Source organism: Grammomys surdaster, unplaced genomic scaffold (genome assembly GCF_004785775.1).
Source record: "Grammomys surdaster isolate TR1022 unplaced genomic scaffold, NIH_TR_1.0 192, whole genome shotgun sequence".
Taxonomy (NCBI): Eukaryota; Metazoa; Chordata; class Mammalia; order Rodentia; family Muridae; genus Grammomys; species Grammomys surdaster.
In genome coordinates this window covers 2,894,486-2,920,690 of record NW_021604637.1, presented here as the reverse complement: position 1 = coordinate 2,920,690, position 26,205 = coordinate 2,894,486, and the positions used below count along the sequence as shown (strand labels likewise).

Here is a 26,205-nt window from a genome sequence, read left to right as displayed (position 1 = left end):
CTCTGGTTTCAGTTCATACATCTAACTACCTACCATTCTTTCTCCAAACATTTGGGAGATGGGGTACATTGTTCCAGGGCCTATGCTAGAAAATAGGGGAAAGTTACCCTCACCTTAGCTATGGAGGAAGGAGGTCCTGCCTTCCCAGTGGGTTAGCACTGCCAGTGTGGTTTTGGTAAGTGGTCAGCTTGGGAAATGAGTGGGTTAACTAACGGCATCAAGGAGGAAGGAAGCAGAGTGGAAGTACATGCAGGAAGAAGGGGCAGCTCCGTTTCGCCACTGATTCTAAGCGCTAGCCTGGTCTGAGGGAAGGACTGGGACAGGCGAGGCCAGGTGGCCTAGACATGAATGTCTGCCTGCTGACTGCTCACTCCACATTTAGAACAGTTTCCAGAAAGTGGTGGGAGGGACTGGGTAGGACAGCTAAATATAGTTCTTGGACCACTGAACTATCTGGGAGGGTCTGTCCACTCTGTGCATGTCACCTGTTGCGTCCACCCACTGCCTTCTGGCTCTGAATCCCTGCCCTTGCGTCGAGCCTGCTGCTTGCTTCTTGCTTGTCTCTGGACATAACTCTGATCAGCCTGCTGTTAGGCCTGTTCCTGACCAGTCCTCCTGGGAATCTGTTTTAGCGTACGTTTTCCCACCAGACCTGTGAGTCCTGTGGGCCTGGAGATAATGGGGGAGGGAGGAGAGGGCTGGGTATTCGAGAGAGGTCAGTGGGAGGTCAATTGGGGATGGGATTCTAGATAATTCCAGAAGAGTGAAGGCCCAGACCTAGGTCACAGGCTGAAGCCTGGGCTAAATCAGTAGCAAGGAGTGGGTGGATTGGGTAGTGTTTAGAAACCAGGGTTGACAAATGCCCAGATGGGTCACATTTGTTTTTATCTGGGCCGAGAATGGCGGTATACACTCACTTTGGGACGACCCCACATCCTCTTTACCAGATGGCCAAAGCCAGATTCTCTTCCAGTATGGGATGTGAGGTAGTTACAGGATGGGGCTCTGGCTGCGAGGCCTCGGACCCAGTATAGGATTGAGCTGGAATTCTTCTCTTTGGTTCTCTTTGATGGGACTCCTCTTCCCAGGCTCACCATGTCGGCTGCACCCGGCCTTCTGCGCCAGGAACTGTCCTGCCCGCTGTGCTTGCAGCTGTTCGATGCGCCAGTGACCGCTGAGTGTGGCCACAGTTTCTGCCGTGCCTGCCTGATCCGTGTGGCAGGGGAGCCTGCCGCCGATGGCACGGTTGCCTGTCCCTGTTGTCAGGCACCTACGCGGCCACAGGCGCTAAACACTAACCTCCAGTTGGCGCGCCTTGTGGAGGGTTTGGCACAAGTGCCCCAAGGCCAGTGCGAGGAACACCTGGATCCACTGAGCATCTACTGCGAGCAGGACCGCACACTTGTGTGTGGTGTGTGTGCTTCGCTCGGTTCGCACCGTGGTCACCGTCTTCTACCTGCCGCCGAAGCCCACGCGCGCCTTAAGGTGTGGGACCCGGTGAAGGCGGGGTGGGACAGCTGAATAGAGCGAGGTCTGACCTTGGAAAGACGCTGGTTGACTTGCAGTATGAGCTTCTGAGACTAGGTTCCAGCCTGCTAACGAGGGTGGGCGGAGCTAGGCAGCCAAAAGAGGGGGTTCAAAGGCCGTTTGAGGCGCCTGCTGAGCGTAGCCCACAGGAACCGGCTGGGAACTGCATGCAGAGTAGCTAGCTTGCTTGGCTACAGTCCTCCCGCAAGCCTGAAAATGCCAGAACTGAGTCTGACCAAACTGTGGTGTGCCTGGCATACTGGGACTGGGAGACTACCTTCGGCCCATGCACTTTTGGGTGAACTGGGTGGGCCTGCTAGACTGGTATGTTCGCATGGTGGAGGATCTGGTAAGACGAACAGACAGACAGTTAAGGGCGTGCCCAGAAGTCCCCGGGGCTGGCTGAACAGCTGTGCACTGATGCATGCCAGAGGCCTACTCATTCCTGAAACTATTAAACTTGTGCAAGCTTCAAGTTTGCCAGGGGAGTGGGAAGGGTGAGGCATTTCTGGCCAAAGCTCACCATGGGTAGGTAGCACCAAGATTCCAGCCTAGGCTGTCATTATAGCTTGTACTAGAATACAACCCTTACACATAACTGTGTTATCCTGAAGTTGCACCAGGAAAAGATATCGAATTATCGCCGAGTGGATATATACCAAGTACACAGGCTCCTACAAATCATCATGTATGTCACAAGTCATGTGCATGCAGATTCTAGCAGATAGGTGCCTACCTAGCCCAGGAAGGTCTGTTCTTAAGTATTTATTAGGCTATGGAAAAACAAAAACCCTAGCAACAGGTGCAGAGGTGGGGGAGGAAGTGTGGTCTGGAGGTAAGGAGTGGGCTTCTCCAGCCCAGTGAAGCTGTTGCTATTCTTCTGCTGCCTCACAGGCATTGCTTTCTCAGCACCTCATCTTTCTTCACTCTCCTTTGATAGCGATTCCCAAACATTCTAGGCTCTCGCCTCATGGCCCTCCTTCCTGTTCCTGCCTTTCTCAGTTCAGCTCAGTCCTGGCTGTGAGCCTGTTGTTAGGACACCACCCAGCCCAGTTCCTCTTTGCTAAGCCCTGAACTCCAACCTTGCTCATTTTTATCTGTGAAGAGAGACTAGAACCTGTGAAATAGAAGCTTCTGGAAACATAACATAAGGGGCAGACGTGGAGTTCCAATCTTGGGGCTCTGCATCAGCTTAGCCTTAAGTCTTAGGAGGTCTGAAGGAGACCAGAGTCAGAGGGAGGAAGGAAACAGGAAGAGCTCTAGAGCCTGACTTGATGCCTGGAGGTTTGACAGGATTAGGTCAGGAATCCACTTACCAGACTCAGAGTGGTTGGAAGAGTTCCTGGGCACTGGGGGCTCACAGTGCTTTTTGAAGCTGTGCTGCACGTTCCTGCATACCAATGTCCTGCAGCATGGTTCCTATGTGTTTGACACTGTAGTCCTTAAAGTAGAAGGCAACCGGTTTGTTGGTGAGGTTGATGGCACCCAGTGGCCCAAGTTCTCCTTATCTCCCAGGATGTGTTGAAAGCCCTTGAGAGTGGAGCCAGCCTCAAGCTTGAACTTCTTGGGCCAGCCAGGCTCCCCAGTACCTTCTGATGGTGCTTGTTTGCCATGGCTCAGCCCTGTGACCATGACTGCAGTCTGAGCCTCTGACCACAGGCACCCAGAGCAACCAGGCAGGCCTCACAGACAACAGATGGTGATGCCTCAAGGGAGGCCCTCTGAGGAAGAGACTGATCTGGCGACTAGCCAGGAGTCCTTGGTTCAGCCCTGTGTTTTCTCCTGGGCCAGTATTCCTCAACAAACAACACCTTGTGTCTTCAGTTTCCCCAGGGGAGCAGGAGGTATCATATGGTTGAAATGGGGGTGTTACTGCTCCCGCTCTGCATAGGAGGAACAGGAACTGACAGAGCAATGGTGGTTAAGAAGGCAGAAACTGTTAGTTCTCCCATGCTTGCACTTCAGGGACCCCTGGCCAGCTCTCAGAAGGGCTAGCTCATCCACAGCAGGTGTGTACATTAGATTCTCTGTCCTCAGAGCCCAGAGCTGTGGAAAGCGGCTGGCTAGGGCACCAGGCTGATTGTGACTGAATTTTTAAGTAAAGGATGAAACCCAGGAAGAGAAGATTGTTTTCCCTCTCTTCTCTTTCTTCCGTCTTCCTCCACTTCCTCCTCCTCCTCTTCTCCCTCTTCCACCTTCCCCCACCTTCCTGCTCCTTCTCTGCTTCTTCCTCCCCTTCATTTTCCTTCCTCTCTCTTCTTTATTTCTTCTCCTCTGAGACAAGGTATTAGGTATTATTATGTAGCTCAGGCTGGCCTCAAATTTGTGATCCTCCTTCCTCAGCCTCCTGAGGGCTGGGGTTGTAGACATGCACTATCATGGCCAGCTTCCTTTCTTTTTTCATTCATCCTTCACTCATTTCTGGAAGCCTGCTGTGTGCCACATGCTATGTACTTTGTAGTCTGGTGGTGATCTGTTTGTGATCCTTGCAAGGACCTATACTGGGGTTAACTGCTTGCAGGTGAGGCTGGGGAAATTAAGGCCACTAGGAAGTTAACGGGCTGGGAGATAGCTCAGCAGTTAAGAGCACTGACTGCTCTTCCAGAGGTCCTGAGTTCACAACCATCTGTAATGGGATCTGATGCCCTCTTCTGGTGTTTATGAAGACATCTACAGTGTACTCATATAAATAAAATTAAAAAAAAAATAAAAAGAACATCACAGGCAAAGGTACGAGGATGAAGTATGGTCAGGCCCAGAGGTATGTAAATGGATAGGGGACCAGGCAGAGGGCTGGAGAAGGAGCTACCATCGAGGGGAATAGTACAGATGGCAGGAGGGTGGCATTCCTATCATCTCTTTCAATTTATCCCGTAGACACAGCTTCCTCAACAGAAGATACAGCTGCAGGAGGCGTGCATGCGCAAGGAGAAGAGTGTAGCGGTACTGGAGCATCAGTTGGTGGAGGTGGAGGTGAGGGGCTACGGTGCAGAGCCCTGGGACTGTAGGTCCAGGCTGAGGATCCCTAGCAAGAATCTTCTCATCCCCACCTCAGGAGACAGTGCGTCAGTTCCGGGGAGCTGTTGGGGAGCAGCTGGGGAAGATGCGGATGTTTCTGGCTGCCCTAGAAAGTTCTTTGGACCGCGAAGCAGAAAAGGTTCGGGGTGAGGCTGGGATTGCCTTGCGGCGGGAGCTGTCAAGCCTGAACTCTTACCTGGAGCAACTGAGGCAGATGGAGAAGGTGCTGGAGGAGGTGGCTGACAAGCCACAGACAGAATTCCTTATGGTGAGCACCTCCATGAGATCCTCCCCTCCCTGCATCCAGGCCATGGCTCGGGCTCCAGAGGCCTCATCCCATTGTCACATGGGGTCTGAAGCCTGTAACAGTGAAGGGACAAGCTAGGGCTTCATATCAGGGTTGGGACTCTGAACCATAAGCTAGGGCTTCATATCAGGGTTGGGACTCTGAACTGTGGTTCAGGTTAGCCAGTGCATGAGTGTCTCTGTGGCACCATTCATGTTATGATGTTATAGGCTTGTGTGTCTCTTTTGGGACAGTTATCTAATAGGTGGATATGTGTCTCTAGGATAAGGAAGGGCATCTGTTTCTGTTCACATGATAGTCAGTCTCTAAGGGTGGTGCTGAGTCTTGGGTTTCTTTTGGCTTTTCCCATCTTCTCACCCCACACTCATTGTTAGAACTCCCCAGAGTCCTTCCTCCCTGCTTTATCTCCATTCTCATTTTCTCTTTCTCCAGAAATACTGCCTGGTGACCAGCAGGTGAGCAACTGGCTCTTTCTTTCGCTGAACTTGCTTGCCCTAGTCTTCCAGGGATACCCTCTGCTCACGGTGTGCTTTCCAGTCAGTTCTCACAACCATTTCTGTGCACTTTGTGTTGAACACAGACACGAAACAGCCTAAGTCCTTACCCAGGACCTCATATACTGGTGCCATGGCACCTCAGGTGTGGAATAGGTCACAGGTATCATGTCAAGACTGCTGGGAGAGGAAGGGATTGCTAAAGGAGACTTCCCAGGAGAAAGGAAACTGAGGCTGGACGTATGGACAGGGGCTGGGGAGATAACATGGCAAAATGCAGACTGGCCTCAAGCTCACAGTGTGAGCAGGCCTAGAACTAGTGTTCCTCCTGTCTTACCCTCTCCCATGCTGGGACTATGGGCATGCTCCACCACCATGCCTGGCTCTCAGTGGTATTGCATATCCTCCATATCCTCATGCTGTACAGCTACCATCTTTATCCATTTCCAGAGCCTTTCCATATTCCCAAGTGAGTTTAAGGCAAGGGTGTGATGTGAGGAAGTTATGAAAGCCCTCTCCGACAACCTGTGTCTTCTGGTCTCTTGGAGTAATTCTTCCTGCCCCTCAACATCACCTCTCTCCCCCCAGGCTGCAGAAGATCCTGTCAGAGTCACCACCACCAGCAAGGCTAGATATCCAGCTGCCGGTCATCTCAGATGACTTCAAATTCCAGGTGTGGAGGAAGATGTTCCGGGCTCTGATGCCAGGTATTGAGAAAGTTGGGTAACTCTTGGTTTGTATAACTGTGGGATTGGTGGCAGGCCCAAGACACAGGGAAAGGCTTCTCAGTCCCACCTCAGAAAGCCACAGAAGAAGATACTCTTTGCTTCTGGGGTCCTTCCCTGTAGCCCTCTAACCTGTCCTTGGAGAAGGATCTTTGAGGGCCTGGGATTTACAATGGGTGAAGGACATGAAAAGCACACAGCTGACCCCAGGAGTCCTGCTGTGGCTGGGTCTAAGCCATGGCCTGTGTGATCCTTGGTCAGTTTTTGTCTCTGACGTAGAGATACTGGTCCCTGCTGGCTGAGGGCTGAGGATCTGTAGAGTTCCTGGAACTCTGGAGATAAAACTACATCTGACACTGCCTCTGGGAGCCTGTGGCTGGGGGCCAAGGGCTCAGTCTCCTCTCCCAAGAGCTAACATTTCTGGGTGCCCACAGGACACACACGCACACACACACACTTGTTCAGTCTTTACTGCCACTGGTCTAGGAGGGGGAATGATAAGAACTCTAGTTTATTCAAGAGAAAACTTTTAAGGCCAGAGACTACATCAAGACAGACAGAATTGGGCTTCCTGGCTCCTGTTCTGGATCTTAGGCCTTTTGTGGGCCTCAAAAAAAAAAAAAAAATTTACTCATTTGGTATCTCCCAGTCCTGCCCACCGCTTGCTTCACTGTGCAGTTGAGCAAACACTGTGCATGTGGAGACGGGGAGAGGAATCTAAGGTCCTTGGAGAGAAGGAAGGCTCTACAGAGCTAGCCTGACCATTGTCTGTTTTGGCAGCGTTGGAGGAATTGACTTTTGACCCCAGCTCTGCGCACCCGAGCCTGGTGGTGTCTTCCTCTGGTCGCCGAGTGGAATGCTCAGAGCAGAAGGCGCCGCCAGCCGGAGAAGACACGCGCCAGTTCGACAAGGCGGTAGCGGTGGTGGCGCAGCAGCTGCTGTCACAGGGAGAGCACTACTGGGAGGTGGAGGTGGGCGACAAGCCGCGCTGGGCCCTGGGAGTGATGGCAGCTGACGCTTCCCGCCGTGGCCGGCTGCACACGGTGCCCTCACAGGGGCTGTGGGTGCTTGGCCTGCGTGATGGCAAGATCCTGGAAGCGCACGTGGAGGCCAAGGAGCCGCGGGCACTGCGCACCCCAGAGAGGCTGCCGGAGCGCATTGGCCTCTACCTAAGCTTCGCCGACGGCGTCCTGGCTTTCTATGATGCGAGCAACCCGGATGCACTTACGCCACTCTTTTCTTTCCACGAGCGTCTGCCTGGGCCTGTGTACCCCATCTTTGACGTGTGCTGGCATGACAAGGGCAAGAATGTCCAGCCCCTGCTGCTCGTGGGGCCCGACAGCGAGCAGGCCTGAGCTCCTGCCGACTGGGAGGGAAGCCTGGTCCTGAGGGCGGTGGGATCAGTTAGGTCACTTTTGTTAGGCCTGGATGGGTTAGGTGGGGTCAGACTTCTAGGGCTGGGGGTGGGTAGGGAGGGGGTGTTTGTCTTATAGAGTTTAGGGAAGTACACAGGTTGGGATGCCCAGGGGACCGACGTGAGGGATAGAGGGAAGATTAACTCAGGTTAGTGAGGAAATCTTGAGTTTGGGCCATGAGTTCCAGGAGGAAGCTGAGGATTAGAAAGGCTGGGGAGAGGATAGGATTTGAAGGGATTTAGTGGAGGATCGTGGGAAGTCTGTGGAACAATGGTCCCTTCAGCCCTGAAATCCACTCCTGAAGTCGCGCTCCTCTTCAAGGTTGCAGATTCCTCATACCTGGTGGATTTTCAGTTAGTGCTCCATCTAACTGCTTTTTCAAAGCCCCCGCCAATCCTGAGAGAGTGCTGGTGTGTGACTATAATCCCAGCATCCAGGAGGCTGAGGCAGGAGGCTGGCAAATTGAAAGCCAGCAGGACTCTATCACAAACAACAGTGACTATGTTTCTGATGTAGTAAGTCAGGGGGTGGGGGTCAAAGAGAGCTTCTTGAGGCCGGAGTGATACTTGCAAAACTTGAGGTTCAGTCCTCAGCAGCAACATTGTGGCTCATAACCCTCCTATCACAGTGAATCTGATGGCCTCTTCCAGCCTCCGTGGGCATTTGTGGTACACAGATACATGTGTAGGCAAAACACTGATACATGTTAAAAAAATAAAAAGATTCCCTCTCTATCTCTATTTCCGTCTCTGTCTTTGGAGACAAGGTCTTGCTATGTAGCTCAAGCTGGCATAGAATTCATTATGTGCCCCAAGTTGCCTTCAAATTCCTGATTCTCTCTTCAGCCTCTGGAGTGTTGTGGTTACAGGTGTATGCCTCCATGCTCAGCAAAGACGGTTGGTTCTGACAAGTTTCTAAGTGATCTGGAAGCTGCTGGGCACCTTGGGATCACACACACTGAGAACACACCATGACTGTAGGCTATCAGCGTAGACAAGAGACATTAAATCCGATTACATTGCCTGGTCCAGCTAACACTTTTGTCTATTATTTTGGGACTTCCTTAAATATTTTTCTCTTCTCATGTTTGACTTTCTAGTTTTATGACCCCCCCCCACACATATGTGTGTCTGTGTATATGTCTCCGTGTGTGTGTTTTCTCATTTATATAAAAATAAAGTTAGAATCCACAAATGCGAGAGAACCTAGCATTTGTTTTTCTGTATTTCTGTTGCCCTACTTTCCTGCTAAAATCATACCACCAGCTGGGGAATGGCATTCAAAACACCAGCCTGGGACTGGCAATTGAGCTCAGTTGAGTTTGCACCAAGCCCTGGGCTTGATCCTCAGTACCACATAGATATGGTGGTACATACCTGTAATCCCAGCACTTGGGAGATGAGGGATGAGACTGGAGGACCAGTTGTTCAAGGTTATTCTCAGGTAGAGGGGGCTTGAGGCCAGCCTGAGCTACCTGAGACCCTGTCTCCAACATCAAGAACAATGGCAGGATGGCGTGGGCTGCAGATGTAGCTTCAACGATAGAGGGCTGGCTTCGGATGCTGGAGCCCTGCTAGGGTTCTCAGCACAGTACAAATCAGTGGCACACACCTGCTCTCTTAGCAGTTGGGAGGTGGAGGCAGAAGACTCTGAAGCCTGTCACAATCACTGTGAGCCTTAGGGGACCTTTCAGAATCAAGCTACAGCCATGGTCTTGGCATTCTCCTCCTCCTCCTCTCCTCCCTGCGTTGATTCCTGGCACCATAAGGTAGATGGAAAGAGCCATCTTCAGCAAGTTGTCCTCTGACCTACAAACGTGATGCAGCATGGGCATGTCCTCTCAACATAAATAAATCAAATTAATTAAAAAAGAAAAGCACCTAGCATAATTCAGCATCACATCTAATCTATAGTGACCTCAAGTGGAGAAGGAATGCACTCTATCCTCATCCCCTCTCTCTCTCTCTCTCTCTCTCTCTCTCTCTCTCTCTCTCTCTTTCTCTCTCTCTCTCTGTGTGTGTGTATGTGTGTGTATGTGTGTATGTGTGTATGTGTGTTTGTGTATGTGTGTGTGTATGTGTGTGTGTATGTGTGTGTGTATGTGTGTGTGTGTGTGTGTGTGTGTGTATGTGTATGTTGATGCTGGAGATCAAACCCAGGATCTACCTTTAGGTTCTCCTTGTTACTTAGCTTCTTTGGGTCTGTGAATTGTAGTATGGTTATCCATACTACAATAATTATGGCTAATTTATGGCTAATATCCACTTGTAAGTGAGTACATACCATGTGTGTTTTTCTGGGACAGCATTACCTCACTCAGGATATTTTCTAGTTCTATCCATTTGCCAGCAAATTTCATGATGTCCTTGTTTTTAATAGCTGAGTAGTATTCCATTGTGTAAATGTACAATTTCCAGTAGAGGGATGGGGACACCAACACACCTACAAAACCTTCGATCTACAGTTTGTTCTGCTTACAAGATGTGCAAAGGTAAAGATAGAGCAGAAATCAAGGGACTGGCCAACCAATGACTGGTCCAACTTGAGACCCATGTCATGAGAGAGAGAGAGAGTCCACCTCTGACATTATTAAGATATTCTGCTATACTTTTGGACAGGAGCCTAGCATAACTGTCCTCTGAGAGGCTTCATCTGGTAGCTGATGGAAACAGATGCAGAGACCAACAGCAAAACATTAAGTGGAACTTGGGGAATCTTGTGGAAGAGAGGGAGGGAGGATTGAAGGAACCAGAGTGGTAAAGGACACTATAAGAAAATCTACAGAATCAACTAACCTGGGCCCATGAGGGATCACAGAGACTGAACCACCAACTTAAGAGCATGCCTGGGTTGGACCTAGGCCCCATACGCAATTTAATAGATGTGCAGCTTGGTCTTCATGTGGGATCCCTAACAACTGGAGCAGGGGCTGCCTCTGACACTGTTGCCTGCCTGTGGATCCCTTTCCCCTAACCGGGATGCCTTGTCTAGGTTCACTATGAGAAGATGAGCCTAGTCTTATGGCAACTTGACACACCAAGGTGGGTTGATATCCATGGGAGGCCTTTCCTTCTCTGAGGAGAAAGGGAGAGAGGGATGGGGGGTTGAGGTGAGATGGGGGGACTAGGAGGAGAAGAGGGAGGGCAAGCTTGAATTGGGATGTATAGTAAATAAATGCTGGTCCTGCCCCCACAGTCAGGTTCTTGAAGAAGGCAGCAAGGGCTATGGTGTCCGAGACTGGGGGCAAAAACTGATGACTTCTGGCAATTTAACTCTTACTATTCCGGGGCCAAAAACTGATGGCTTCTGGGGACCCTGCATCTCAGAGCTCACCCACTGCAGCCATGCAATTCGGTGGACCATCTATCTCCAGAAAACTTGCTTGCTTGACATATCCTTTCCTAGATGACGTCTAACAAATAAATAAACTAAAAAAGATAAAAACCAACCACCAACCAACCAACCAACCAACCAGCCAACCAACCAACCAACCAACCAAACAAACAACCAAACAACAAGCAAACGAACAGGCTGAAGCCATGTGAAGGAAGCCAGGAAGTAGCACCCTTCCATTGCTTCTGCATTAGCTCCTGCCTCCAGGATCCTGCCCTGTTTTGAGTTCCCATTCTGACTTCCTTCAAATAATGAACAGCCATATGGAAGTGTAAGTCAAATAAATCCTTTCTTCTCCAACTTGTTTTTTGATCATTGTGTTTTGTCATAGCAATAGAAACCCTAAGACATTTATCTTTATTATTTTTCACCATGATTGTGTGTCTATGTGGGGTTACATGTATGTGTGTGAACAGAGGCTTTGGATCCCCCTGAGCTAGAATTACAGGTGTTCTTGAGCTGTTTTGCTTATGTGGGTGCTGGGAACTGAACTCAGGTCCTCTGTAAGATCAGTGTGTGTTCTGGAACACTGAGCTCTCTCTCTGCCTTTCCAGCCTTGACTGATTGTGACACTTGTACACTGTCCCACCCCTGCCCCAGACTGTTTTTCCTGCTACAGGAAGTACACTCACTATCTGGTCTCTTTGCCATGGCAGGCAGTTCTTTCAGTCAAAGGCATATCCTACTACCTCAATTCTGCTGCTTTCTCCAGGATCCACTTTGTCTAGGGGGTCTCATGTATTCCCACCTATCTAAAGGACACTGTCTTATTTCTTTTCTTGTCTGGATATCTCAGCTGCTTCTAGCCATTTCTATTCCACCTTTCAGAATACTCCAGTTTGGAAGCTAACACAAGTTGTCCAGTTCATAAAGATCTCTAAATCCTGGCAATGGACATTAGATTCTCCTTAGGTTTCATCCAGACTCTAACTTCTGCAATCCAGAAAAGAGACCTCTGGCCTCCATAAGGGTATTGTGGGGTATACAGCAGAGAAGACTGCTCAGACAAGTATCTAAGTCAAAGAGAGTATTAGCCAGCCACTGGGAGTTGAGGATCCCAACGATCACCCTGAGTCTTTCTTAGGGTAAGTTTTTAAGCACAAAAACCATGGTCCAGGTTGACATACTCAGTTAACAAGTATAGTTAGCCAGAACTACTAAAGCTGGAAAGCAAGATTAGTACATTTAGGACTTTCCCAGAGCTATGGGCTTTGATGAATTAGGCCTTTGTTTTAGTTTTGGCTGGCGGGAATGTCTATGTGCTGAGTTTTATGGCCTGAATGATCCTTCCATCATGGAGTCAGTTGTGCTAAGATCTGGGCCCTGTTACAGAAGTATTCACTTGTTTTGAGGTTAGGGAGCCTGTTGTGGCGGCAGGACAAATGACATGAGTGAGGACACTGGCCCTGACATTGTCACTAGGAAATCATGAAGGCTGTATCTATAGGCCTCTTTAGGATGCTGTGCTATTGTGAAACACTGTTCTCTGGGCATGACTAAGCCATTGTCCTTTTGAACTATGTTTCCTGGAAGCAAACCCCCATAAGATTGGTTCATTTCTCCATCATGGACTGAAGGAGGGGCTCAGGAGGCTAGCCTCTCCCCAAACTTGTTTGTTTGCTTGCTTGCTTTATTTATTTATTTATTTATTTATTTATTTAAGACAGGGTTTCTCTGTGTAACTCTGACTGTCCTGAAACTCCCTCTGTAGACCAGGCTGTCCTCAAACTCAGAGATCTGCCTGCCTCTGCCTCTGGAGTGTTTAGATTAAAGGCGTGCACCACTATCACCCAGCTATTTTCATTTTTAATTAACATATAATAGTTGTACATATCAATGGGGTACAATGTACTTCTGTGTGAATTTAACACATTTAAGACCCCTCATGTGGGGGCTCTAAAATGTAGTTTGTCTGCATTAATAATAAACTGCTAGCTACCAAGAATATGTTTATGTCACAGAAAGAAATCAAAGCCCTTCCCCTTGGTGTCACTTAACTAAGAGGAATCCCAGATTTGAATTCTTTGTTTCATTCTGTGTCTTTAGTCCTCTGTCTGTTGTATAAGCCTGAATTTGTGCCTGACTATGGGCTGTCTTAGAAATCTGTCCCTGTGTTTGCGTCTGAGTCTCTGTGTGGCTGTGTCACCCTTACAAATGGCTTTGCTCTGTCTTTATTGAACAGTACAGAAAGCATCTTAAGGGGAGGGAATGAGGGACAATTTACAGACAACTTTAACAGTGTCCATTACAGACTCCGGCTGGCCCCAAATGACCCAGATAAACATCATTGTTTATTGAGTAGTATTTATGAGTTTTGTGTTTAATAATACTTTTAAATATTGTGTTCAACAGTGTGGTGGATTTTCATTTTCTAAGATTGCTTTCAATTTCTATTTTTGTGTTTTGAGTAAGTTATGGACACGCACTGTTTTGCGTTAGGGTCATGGAAAAGAACATAATTTAAGATGAAGCAATGCATTAGCTTAGGTTGATTACATGGAAACCCAAGGCAAGTAAGGCTGATTGTTTCTTTTGATTTTTTCTTTTGTATTTAACTTTTTAGTTCTTTGTGATTTCACATCATATATCACAAAACCATTCATCTTCCCATCCCTTTGTACCTATTCTCTGCCCTTGCAACTCTACACCCCTCCAGCACCCAAAAAAACACCTCATTGTGGAAGCTGTAGTGTGTGACAGTGTGTCACACAGTATACTCTTTTGTCCACACATCCTTACTTGCAGATGATCATTGCAGTGAGTCATTGGTCTGGTTCAAGGTCCCTGGCTCCTGCTACAGTATCAGTACTGGTTCATCACTGGGAGTCCTCTCAGATAGCCCATTGTGCCCTGGTTGGAGGTGAGTTGCAGGTGAGCCAGTTCTAAGGGTGTGAGAGCAGGTGAGCTGGCCCAGCCCCTCGTCTGCTGCAGCACTCAGGAGAGGTGGCCCAGCCCCTCATCTGCTGCAGCACTCAGGAGAGCTGGCCCTGCCCCTCGTCTGCTGCAGCACTCAGGAGAGCTGGCCCTGCCCCTCGTCTGCTGCAGCACTCAGGAGAGCTGGCCCTGCACCTCACTTGGGCAGCAAAATAGAGCTGGCTCTGCTAGTGTGGTTAAGGGTGAGCTGGTCCCAGGGCGCGAGAGTGAGAGAACTGGTCCTGATCCTTGCTGAATGTGACACTGAGTGAGCTAGCTGGGGCAGTGCTGGAGAGCTTGCCCTGGTGGTGTGGGTACAGGAGAGCTGGGGGGAGGGGCTGACTAGCTCAGCTACCACCCAGAGAGCTCTGAGCTGGAACTGATCTGAACACTCCTTCCTTCCCTGAGGCATAGCTTTCATGGTACTTGAAGGCACCACTCAAGCTTCCAAAGGAGGGAGGCAGCCAATAGTCCTACCCAGCTATGATGCCTGTGAACTACAGCAATGACCAGCATGGCAAGATAACACTAAGGTGCAGTATAGTAGCGGCATACATACCTTGGAGTTAGCCAACCACTCTCCAGCTAGACTTAAGACCCTCTCAGTCAAACGGGGGCCATGCCTGGTACTGGAGACTAGATAACTACTCAGTGCTGGTGAAGTCACGGGCCTTGGAGAACCACCACTTTACTAAACCAGCATAATCCCTAACTACAATCTAAACATTTATCCTTACACTCGCAGGCAAGTGTAGTCTTCACCCCTCATCAAGGAAACTTGTCTTTTTGCAACATATGGAGACCACTATAGAAAACCACAGCCAATTAAAATGCAGAGTTATGGATCCCAGTCCCAACAGCTACATCTACCAAACAACTCCCACACTTAAGGTTCAGGGAACTTTTAGGAAGAAGTGGCAGAAAAATTGTAAGAGCCAGATAATCAGGGAGTTTGCTGTGAGATTATGTCTCCTAGAAATGTCAGAAGCTGTACCCATATTCTCACTAACAAGGCTGGCTAAACATGAGCTGAACAAGGACGGCAACAGACGTGCAGAAGTGGATGGGAGAAGCACATAAGGCCTCAACCCTACACAAAGAACTAAGTAACCAAGGTATCGTAATATGTACATATAGGACTGCAGAGACGGCTCAGCGGTTAAGAGCACTGACTACTCTTCCAGAGGTCTTGAGTTCAATTCCCAGCAGCCACATGGTGACTCATAACCATCTGTAAAGGGATTCAATGCCCTCTTCTGATGTGTGTCTGAACAATTACAGTGTACTTATATACATTAAATAAATAAATAAATAAATAAATTTTAAAAAAGAGAAAATACATACATACAAGTAACATATGGACCGAACAGGATGTGTGTGTGTGTCTTAGAGTTTTTAGTCCTGCACAAAACATCATGACCAAGAAGCAAGTTGGAGAGGAAAGGGTTTATTCAGCTTACACTTCCACACTGCTGTTCATCACCAAAGGAAGTCAGGACTGGAATTCAAGCAGGTCAGGAATCAGGAGCTGATGCAGAGGCCATGGAGGGATGTTACTTACTGGCTTGCTTCCCCCTGGTTTGCTCAGCTTGCTTTCTTATAGAACTACCAGCCCAGGGATGGCACCACCCACAATGAAACCTTCCACCCTTGATCATGAATTGAAAAAATGCCTTACAGCTGCATCTCATGGACGCATTTCCTCAAGGGAGGCTCCTTTCTCTGTGATAACTCCAGCTTGTGTCAAGTTGACACACAAAACCAGCCAGTACTGTGTGTGTGTGTGTTCTTAATGAAAATAACTCTTTTTAGAGGAGTCACTGAGGTGGCCCAGTGGATAAAGGCTCTTGCCCATACAAGCCTGGCGACTGAGTTTAATTCCCACAATCCACTTGTAGTTTGAATAAGCAATAACCTCTATGTGTTCATGACAATACACCTAGTTCTCAGCAGATGGCACTGTTTTAGGAGGTTCTGGAACCTATAGGGGGTGGCGCCATGTTGAAGGAAGTATGTTGGGGGGAAGGGGCAAGGTTTGAGATTTTAAAGCCCTCCTTCACTTCCTGTCCTCTGACACCTGTGTAGATGAAAATGTGGCCACACATGCTCCTGCCACCATGCTTGCCCTGCTGTTTCCATGACTTCTGGGCCTTCATGGACCCTATCCCACTTAAACCTTTTCTTCTGTTAGGTTTTTGGCCATGATATTTTACCACAGCAACAGAAAAGTAATCACCATGCTGTGAGAAAGTGGAGGGGCAGAACTGACTCCACAAAGTTGTTCTCTGGCCTTACACACACTCTATGGCCCATGCACCCACATAAACACTCATCATGTGCATACACACAACAATCATAGTATTAAGCACATGCCACCACGCAGGCGTTTTAGAGAACAAATATCTCTTCATAAGGATGACATTTGGGCTAAAGCTTTTCAAATCCACAAGGCAGAGAATTCATAAACCAAGACAAGCCATTAAATTAGGAGTAGGTATAAAACATGCATGTAACAGACAATGGTAAGTATATGCAATATGAATGGTGGTATGGAAGGTTCTGGAAGGCTTGGATGGGGAGGCTTGGGAGACTCACCTGGTTAGATCCTGAAGAAGGACGTGGGAAGTCTAGCTGGGTAGGGTGGTTGGCAGTGGTGTAGAAGGGGCATTTTAATGTCTGTCTTGCAGTGCTGGGCCTTGAGTACGCAAGGGAAGCACATTACCACTCAGGTGCACCCTAGCCTTTGCTCATTTCCTTCCCTCTTGGTTTGTTTTATACGTGTGTATACATGTTGTGATCAAATTTACTCCCCACTCCCCTCTCTCCCTCACTCCTGCTAACTTCCTTCTTCTCAAATATTCCTCTGTCCATTTTCATGTCTTTTTCTGGTGCTGGTCTTATTTAAGTATCTGGAGCTGTGTTGTATTCATGCCATCCGTATTAGGGTTCAGGAAATTGCCACACAAACCACGCATATATTGAATGCACACCATAATACTGGACGTCCAAGTCCACAAGAAGGAAAAACCTAATTGTGGCACCCTTCTGTCACAATTTTTCTTTAAAAAAGTTCATTATTTTTTAAATCGTATGTGTTGGGTGGGGGGTGTAACAGTGTTTGAGAGCAGGTGCATAAGGAAGCCATCAGGGTCAAATCCCTGAGTTAAAGGTTATTTATTGTGAGGCAGTCTTCATGGATGCTGGGAATCAAACTCAGGTCGTCTGCAAGAGTGTCATACTGGTTCTTGAATAGCAGACAGTCCCATAATTACATATTTACCCAACAATGACTTTACAGAGGATGAGATGTAACTTAGCAGTGTCATGTCAATTTTACTAACTATAAAGATTCCCTCCCCGGCAAGTACAAAGTCTCAATACACAGTCCAGGCTGGCCTTGAACTTGGTGATCCTGCTGCCTCAGCCTCTGGAGTGCTAAGGTTACAGGGACATATCACTATGTAGAGCTAGAAAATATTAATAATATCCACTGACAATGTGACAACTCATAAACGTTAAGAACATTTGAGTAAACAGAATTGTTTTCTCTGATGTGAAATCATTTTGCTTGATTTTTTTCTTTAAATCGAAACTCAGAATACATAACTTTTCTCCTGTGTCCTTCCCCAGCTTTGAGCAAGTTTAGAATAAGCCTTGTTTACAATAGACCTTGCTACAATAGGACCTAGGTGGAGTTATCAGCCTTGGCTGCATATACAATTTCCTACAGGGACTTAGAAGAATAGACTGCCCACATCCAGCTGAAACAAAGGATGGGTTCATAGGCTTCCCTTATATATACAAAGTGCTGAAAATTAAACTTTGAGCCTTGATCAGAAAACTTTGTCTTGGGTCCATGTTTCTCTCGCCTCTCTGTCTCTTTTTCATTTCCAGTCTCCCTTTCAGGTGAACACAGTTTGCCTGTGGTTGCTGGGCGCCTATATTCTCCCACAAATTAAACTGCTGTTTTACAAATTGCATTCTCTGGTTTTCTTATCAGTCTGCTTTGAGGATATCCACAAATTCAATATGCTTACTTGAAGTTTGGCCCACACCAAATGGTTGTTTAACCCAAGTATCTGAGCAGCAAACTGAGCTGATCGTTCTGGAGAAAGTATAGTTGAACAGTCAAGACCACTGGGCAGTTGTAGAGATGACCACACATCGTGAGCACCCCAGTCTGGTGTGATTGGGGGACAGCTGATAACCGGATATGCAATATTAACAGACATCACTGGGCCTAGACCTTTGCTTCTGCCTGCCACTGCAACAAATAGTGTAGGTATGCCATCCCCTTCATATTCTGCTTTAATCCTCAAAGTTTCATCTGGTCCTCTGTGTGCAGATGTTACTCTAAGATCATACAGAATCCCAAAGTCTTCACAAGCTTGTTGTAGTAATTATTTAAAGTCGGCCTCTGGTCAAGCCGACTCTGGTCAAGCCAACTATCTAAGCTGCAGCAGCTCTGCCTAGCTCAGCCACCATGTTTCTCAGCCAGAGGCCCCATATGCGCAGCAGCTAGAACCGGCCCACTAGAAACACCAGCCCTGCCACCCATGAGACGCCAGTGTGACAGATGGCTCTGCCAATCTTCCACATTGTCTCCTAAAGGCTGGGCATTGCCCAGACCATTCCGCCATCCATGTGGGCCTAGTAAGAGAATGAGACTCTAATGCTTAAAGATTAATCAAAGGCTTTATATGTTTGGTAAAGCTCAATAACAATATGCCCATACAAAGAGAGTTGTTTCCCAATTAGCTAACGTAAATAAAAGTTATTACCCACAACTGCTCTCCATACCTGCGTGGCTCTCCATCACTCCTACACCTCTCCTCTTCCCAGCTCTTCCTCTTCCTTTTCCTCTTCCTCTCCTAACTCCTCCTACCTTAGCTCCTCCTATATATCACCCTTTCTGTTAAAATAAAAAAAAAAAACTTTCTCTCAAAATACAAATAGAGCATAACTATACCAATTTGTATCAGTAAGGTACAAGATAGACCTAATACCCAGTCCATCATTTTGTTGACTAAACAGAACCTCTGTTATCTCTCCTAACTAAAAGACTTAGTTCTTTTTTTTAAAAAAAATAATTTATTTATTTTTTCTCAAATCATAATTCATTCACACAGGGGTTATAAACACAGAAAGGCAGGATGTGGGGAAGGGAATGATACTGGAGTGTGGGTGTTCAGGGGGAATACAGATATCTTTCAGAACCGGGTATCGGCTGGGTGAAGGTTCAGGGGACAAGTCACTATGACTCTGCCTATGACTCACTTGTCCTTATCTAAGTTGATATTGTCTGCCAAGGCTACCTATTTATAAGGTCTATGACTACTCAGGCTTGTAAATTTCCACAAAAGGTGCCTGTTTACAATAGCTTATAGCCATCTGTTTCAATGTTTTTCCACTGAGACCCAAGACTTGGTGTTAGTATACATGTATGACAGGCCTATTGCTGATTTTAGGCCTATGGCTGATTTTAGGCCTTCAGTGTATAAGCAGGGCTGCCCCTGACATCTCCTCCCTTCTCTAAGTATAGAAGGGCTGTGGCAATTCTAATCTTGCGAAGGTGGGGATAGAGGCCTGATCTCCAGTACTTGAAGGGGACCTTGTAATGGCTCTGGTCCCCCTCTAAGACTTAGTTCGAAACCCGGCTTATGTCCTGGCTTTAGAATGAATGTCAGCTGAAAACCATTCTCTTAAATTTGTTCTCTTAAAGTAAATAGCCTGGGTTGGCTATGAGACTATAAGTCTTCAACCCAGTCAGAAATCAAGAATGACTGAATTAACTGAAATTATGGGAAACACAAAGCATAGCTTCTAAAACTTAGCCAATTTATAGAGACTGCTGAACATCTGGACAGTCCCTAAACCTCAAAACGTTGGAGCATCTGATCTTCAGCCTTCTGGCCCAGGATCATCTGACAGACCTAGTAATGCAGAATTATTAAGGACTGATTACTCTGTCTTGGCAGATATAATCAGTTGACTATTCCACAAGTGTGTCCTTTTCTGGACAGTAATTTGTCTGTAGATGAAAAGAGACAATTTTGGCCTAGTGGCTGTCTCACCACAACTGGAGTAACTCCAAAGATGCTCAATTTCTTCTTAGAATCCAAGACAGGGAAGCTGTCAGTAGCAGACAGGTCTCTAATCAAAATGAACATTAATACAGAAATGTTTGTAACGTCAATTCTGCGAACTTCTGACGTTTTGAAAACCAACTATCCATGTAAGGCAATCTGGACAGCTGTCTGTTAACTCCTCTCAGCTATTTCTAATTAAAATATAGAAAACACCCTAACAATAAACTCAGAGCCATGAATTTGCGATAGGCCCCTAACTCATAGGCTAACCATCTCAAATCAGTTTAAAAAAAAGTTAAAGAAGGACTGAATCTAAGCCTTGAATTCCTAAATGTGTTATATAGGCACAATGCCTATGAGAGTAACAATATTAATCTCACTTTTATATCAATAAGGAACTTGTACCAATGATGACCTTAAATTTGAAATCAAAGTAAACTTTGTACCATTTTAGAAATTATAACTTGCCGGGCGGTGGTGGCGCACACCTTTAATCCCAGCACTTGGGAGGCAGAGGCAGGTGGATTTCTGAGTTCGAGAGTTTGAGGCTAGCCTGGTCTACAGAGTGAGTTCCAGGACAGCCAGGGCTACACAGAGAAACCCTGTCTTGAAAAGCCAAACAAACAAACAAAAAAAAGAAATTATAACTTTAGCTTAATAACAATTATACAGATTTCTATCAATAGGTTATGGCTATGCAATAAATCCTAGCTATTTCTCCCTGTTCCAACAAAACCACTACTTTTCCCTAGAAAGACAGTCCAATATTAACCACCTCAGTCCTTAAGCCCAGGGAATAGGGGCACCGACTCTTCATTAACTTCTTCAAGCTGAATTTGGGCACTGAGATATTAGAAGAGGGGCAGGGGAGGAGGGTAAATTGATTAGCCTCTGATATCTGTGTCTTCACTGCATCCAGCTGAAATTCCAGGACATCAGAGGTTTGAGCAGGTCTGCTCAACTTGCTTGATGAGTAGACACACCAAGGCTGTGTATTCTGCAATATACAAGTCTCAAAACAAATTTTAGTATCAAGATAATTTTTTGTTTGAATTCTGGAATCTAGTATTCTGGTGGCCTGCCTCTGTCATGTCTAATCCATATAATTCTGGGAGGTAGAAATATCTTAATCATCTCTTCTGAAAACACACAGACAAAAGCTTTTTCCCAAAACAGCATTTCCTTGAGCCAGTAACCAGAAAAACCTTTATCTTGACCTCTTTCCAGAGGAAAAATAAAACTGAAAAACTGAAAATCACACCCATCTTGAAAATAAAATCAACTTAATAACTAAAATACTGTATGTGCCTATTCTTTAGGCCTTCCCTATTTTGCCAAGCAGGAAAAGAACCCAGAATTCCTGTGGGGCCCACGTTAGACAGAACCCAAGTCTCCTGTGAGGCAATATAACTTTATATCATCTGAATACACCCAATTTACACTATATTTCTTTTTGACACCCTGCCTAGAACAGCTTTTTTATTTATACCATCTATCTGTTTGGCTCTGTACTCTAGAGCCAGTGACAATTTTTCCTATCTAAGTTCCAAACTGCAGGCGATAATATTCATGTGATTCGGACAAATCTGTTTATAAGTCTTTCCTAAAAGCAAATAATCCCTATATTTTAACTTTATACTTAAATCAGTAACTGCTCCACAATGGAGGCTTGTTTGGGTCTCTTGGCTCAGAGCAGCCTATGTGCACGCAGCGGCTAAAGCCCGCCCGCCAGAAACACCAGCCCTGCCACCCATGAGACGCCAGCGTGACAGATGGCTCTGCCAATCTTCCACACTGTCTCTGCAAGGCAGGGCATTGCCCAGACCATTCCGCCATCCATGGGAGCCCAGTAAGAGAATGAGACTCTAATTCTTATAGATTAACCAAAGGCTTTATATGTTTGGTAAAGCTCAATAACAATATGCCCTTACAAAGAGAGTCATGTCCCAATTAGCTAACCTAAATAAAAGTAGTTACCCGCACTGCTCTCCATACCAGCATGGCTTTCCATCCTCCTACATCTCTGCCTCTCTAACTCCTCCTCTTCCTTTTCCTCTTCCTCTCTTAACTCCTCCCACCTTAGCTCCTCCTACACAAGCCTTCTTAATTTTTTCACAGTTACCAAGGTCAGAGGATAAACTCATTAGCACTACACCCTGCACTGACTGTCTGACTTGAGAAGCAACTCCACTCGGTCTGCAACCCACTCAAAGTTTTTCTCTCTCCTCTGGAGTTCTTCCAGAGTTACTTCTTTGAGATCATGGTAAAACTTTCATCTTGCCGGGCAGTGGTGGCGCATGCCTTTAATCCCAGCACTTGGGAGGCAGAGGCAGGCGGATTTCTGAGTTCGAGGCCAGCCTGGTCTACAGAGTGAGTTCCAGGACAGCCAGGACTAAGAGACTTTCATCTTTCTGCTGGTTCCGATTTCCCGATGGCCACAGTCTCCAGGAATCATTATCTATGACATCGGCAAGAACAATCTCTTTGGTGGTTACAACGTCAAATTCAATCTTCATATCAACGAGCATACAGTTCTGGGGCAGCCAGGATTTCTCCAGAATTTCAAAAGTAGCTTGTGTGGCATGACTCATGATGTCCACTTCAGTCTGCCCTGTAACAAGTCCAGGAAAACAAAATTTTGCAGCGATGAGTTTCTCCTCAGACCACTGTGGATCATTATTGGCATCATCCTTGAAGAACATCTCTACTTTCGGTGGATAAAACCCACACCCCTCTTTTACACCAGGATTCCTTTTGAGAAAAGGCAGTTGCTATTCTTCAGCATACCCCTTCAGCTGGAGTCATTTCACATTGGGGTGCAATGAAAGCAGTCTCCCCAAACTTCTTGGTGAAAGCAGTTTTTTTTAAAGATTTATTTATTTATTTATTATATGTAAGTACACTGTAGCTGTCTTCAGACACCCATATGAGGGCATCAGATCTCATTGTAGATGGTTGTGAGCCACCATGTGGTTGCTGGGATTTGAACTCATGACCTCTTGAAGAGCAGTCAGTGCTCTTAACCGCTGAGCCATCTCTCCAGCCCGTGAAAGCAGTTTTTATACGAGCTTCCTGTAACAACTGAAATATGCCGCTGGTAATCTTATTGGAGGTTGCAGCTTTGCCTTCCAGGTGGTTCTTTCTAGCTGAATTCCCTGCTGTAATCTGGTACTTGGGTTGTAGGAGGACTCTTCCTGGATCATCTAACAATTCACAAACTTTTTTTGTTTTACCCTTGTAGAGTTTCTTCCCAATGTTCAGAACTTTGGCTGTTGCCACTATCCTAGGTGAGCTACCACAGTAGACTTTTTATAGGAAAAACCAGGTTTAAAAATTTAAAAGGCAAGGAGGGGAGCAGTTGGCTTGCAAGGCAAATTTTATCAGCTAACCTTTAAGATAAGTAAGGTGGATAGGTGGTGAGCTGGGGAGTTTTAGAACATTGAGATAACAGAACGTGCGTATTATAATCATAACTTTTTGGCTTATTAGTAACATTCTTCAGTGTCAGCCACAAAAACCATAGTGAGCTCATATGTAGGTGCAGGAAGGGCTGCCTGGTGGTCAGCTCTGACTCAAGATATTTTAGACATAACAGTTCATATTGACCTTTGATTTGATGGGTTCTACGTAAAGCTTTGTGGAATTTCTTAAGATTAGCAAACCTCATACAGAACATTGAGAACACACAGAACAGAACAGGGAATGTGGCCACTGTGTCCTTGAGCCAAGTCACTTCTCTGTGTCAGTGACTGGCAGGCCTGTCACAGCTACACTATGAAACAGTTTGCAGGCATGAAGCAAAATGGCTACAGCTATTTTGCGGAGAGTCAGACCATAACATACACACACATATATGTGTACACACACACACACACACACACACACACACACACACACACGGCTCGTTAGAATGACTTATAGGCTGCAGTCCGGCTAGTCCAATGACTGGCTGTGAATGGAATAATAATCCAATAATCCAGCAGTTGCTCAGTCCACATTCTGAGTGTCTTAGTTGCTCTTCAGTATATTCTGGAATCCCAAAGTAGGCTTCAGCGTCAGCGAAGGAATGGACTTGCTATCCAGGTGGTGGAAAGTAAACAAAAGGCAAAAGCTTCCTTCTATGTCCTTATGTAGGCTTCCAGAAGAAGGTGTGGTCCAGATTAAAGGTGCATCTTCCCACCTCAAGATTCAGATCCTAGGTGTGTGCCTTCCTACCTCAAAGGTTTGGACTAGAAATAGATTCATGCAAGCAAAAACAATCCCTCACAGGTGTACCCTCCACTTCTGGATCGTAGTTTATTCTAGATGTAGTCAAGCTGACAGACGAGAACAACCATCATACCCGCACGTCCAGATGACAGAGATTTACAGCCATCTTGCCAGGCCTCCAGCTCTTGTGACCTTTTCCTCCCTCACCTGGGTGCTTTCTAAGCCTTTGAGAGTGTTATAGAAGATGCCCACTCAGGGATGTGAACTCAAGATTCACTCATTCTCAACACTTTGATCTGGTATGAGTCTCTTCATTAACTATCTCCCTCTGCACAAAAAGAGACAATTCTCTTATCAATAATATATGGGTACAAACATAAACATTTAGCAAGAAGTTTGACAAGTGTCCATTAAGCAAAACGTGTCGTAGGCCCTCTGTCTGGGTGTGACTTCCTCATCTATAAGCTTCCGAGCAGACTGACAGCACCAGGCATGTATCCCCTTGGCTTCAGATCTAATCAGAGTGGTACCCACTGATGGCTTTTCTCTCCCAGCAGCCTACCTGTGGAACTGTTAAAGTTAGCCACTTGGGAGGAAGCTTCATCTCAGCTCTAGCCTGATTCCTCTGTGTCCTAGATACAAAGTAGGTAGCATCTTCAGCAATAGGCTCTTACCATCTAGTAGCTTCTGTTGTTTTGGGAGCCTCTGAGAGTGTCCTGGCCTACCGGGAGGGAGGTATCCAACAGTTGGTAGTGGGATTTTCAATTAAAAATATATGGTTTCTGGAGCAGCATGACCCACACTGTTCTTTGCATTGTGGACTCCTGCTCCTGGGGCAGGACTCCTGAGTCCTGAGCGTGGGCTACTTGTATCAAAATCACTCAGCTCATGTGGAAAATTCATTGTTTCTAAAAGTTCCTCCTCCCCCTCCCCACTATATAGATTGGCTTGTTTTCTTTTATGTGGGTGAGTATTTGCTTGCATGTGCGTATGGGTACCATGTGACAGAGGTCAGAAGAAGGCACTGTGATCCCCTGGGACTGGAGTTATGGATGCTTGTGAGTCACCATATTAGTTTGGGAACTGAATCTGGTCCTGTGCAAGAGCAGCCAGCACTCTTAACCATTGAGTCGTCTCTCTAGCAACTCCATCCCCCTTTTTTCTTTTGAGACAGTCTTATATAGCCTAGGCTAGCCTGAAACTTGCCCTGTAGTTGAAGGTAGCTGAGAACTCTGGATTCTTTTGGCTTCTACCTGCTAAGTGCTAGGACTATAGGCATGTATTAGCATTAGCATGCCTAGCTTTAATTTTTTTTTTTTACTATTATCATTTTTTTAAAGACAGTGTCTCATTATGGAGACCAGGCTGGCCTCGAGTTAATAGATATTCAGCTACCTCTTCCTCTCAAGAAGTTAAAGGCATGCACTATCATGCCTGGACGTGAATGCAGGATTTTGCAAGGCTGGGGTGGAGGTGAGTTTCTTAAGAGGGAACTTGTGAGTCAGGAGACACCCACATGCTCCACATGTTCGATTGCTTAAGGGCTCGGCGGTGGATAGGCTTGTGTGTGTGTGCTGGGGATGAACCAGGGCCTTGTGCATGCCACGCACATTCGCCACCACTGGGGAATGGCTAGCAACAGCTCTCATGGTATAAACACTTCAGCTTTCCCTGTAAACCATCACAAGACTTTGTAAAGCAGATAGTAGGAACCGCATTGAAAATGAATCCTTTCTTTGTTCCTTTTTTTTTTTAGATTCAGGATTTTATGTAGCTCAGACTAGCCTCAAACTATGACAGCTATTCTTGGTTGTCAAAGTGATTACATCTGGAATTACCTAAACCCCAAAATGAAGGGGCACACCTGTGAGGGGCTTTTTCTTAACTTGAAGTGAGAAATTCCACTTCTAATCTGGATGTTTGAGGTAGGAAGATCATCTTTAATCTAGATCTTTTGAGCTGGGAAAACCCAGATTCGGGTCACACCTTCTGCAGGAAGCCTATGTAAGGACATAAAAGGAGGACACTTGCTCTCTGTCGGCTTGCTCTAGCTTCACTAGTCAGTCCATCCCGCCACAGACATTAGAGCCTACTTCTTTGGGATTCTGGTGTATA

At 46.5% G+C, this 26,205-nt stretch overlaps 1 protein-coding gene and 1 pseudogene across 1 annotated transcript; one reads left to right on the top strand and one right to left on the bottom strand.

Moving 5' to 3' along the window:
• Positions 1-579: 579 nt before the first annotated feature.
• Trim72 (tripartite motif containing 72) lies at positions 580-8,224 on the top strand. Its single transcript, XM_028769471.1, has 7 exons — positions 580-654; positions 1,089-1,485; positions 4,405-4,500; positions 4,583-4,813; positions 5,285-5,307; positions 5,935-6,053; positions 6,852-8,224. Exons 2-7 carry the CDS (start codon positions 1,096-1,098, stop codon positions 7,424-7,426), a joined length of 1,434 nt encoding a protein of 477 aa, XP_028625304.1. The 5' UTR covers positions 580-654; positions 1,089-1,095; the 3' UTR covers positions 7,427-8,224.
• Positions 8,225-17,760: 9,536 nt separating this feature from the next.
• On the bottom strand, positions 17,761-25,522 carry LOC114622877 (annotated as a pseudogene).
• Between the last annotated feature and the right edge of the window lie 683 nt (positions 25,523-26,205).

Coding starts and splice junctions, on each gene's coding strand:
- Trim72 (XM_028769471.1), top strand. CDS start 1,096: ATGTCGGCTGCACCCGGCCTTCTGCGCCAGGAACTGTCCTGCCCGCTG. Junction 5,308..5,934: donor TACTGCCTGGTGACCAGCAG/GTGAGCAACTGG, acceptor CTCTCCCCCCAG/GCTGCAGAAGATCCTGTCAG. Junction 6,054..6,851: donor GTTCCGGGCTCTGATGCCAG/GTATTGAGAAAG, acceptor CTGTTTTGGCAG/CGTTGGAGGAATTGACTTTT.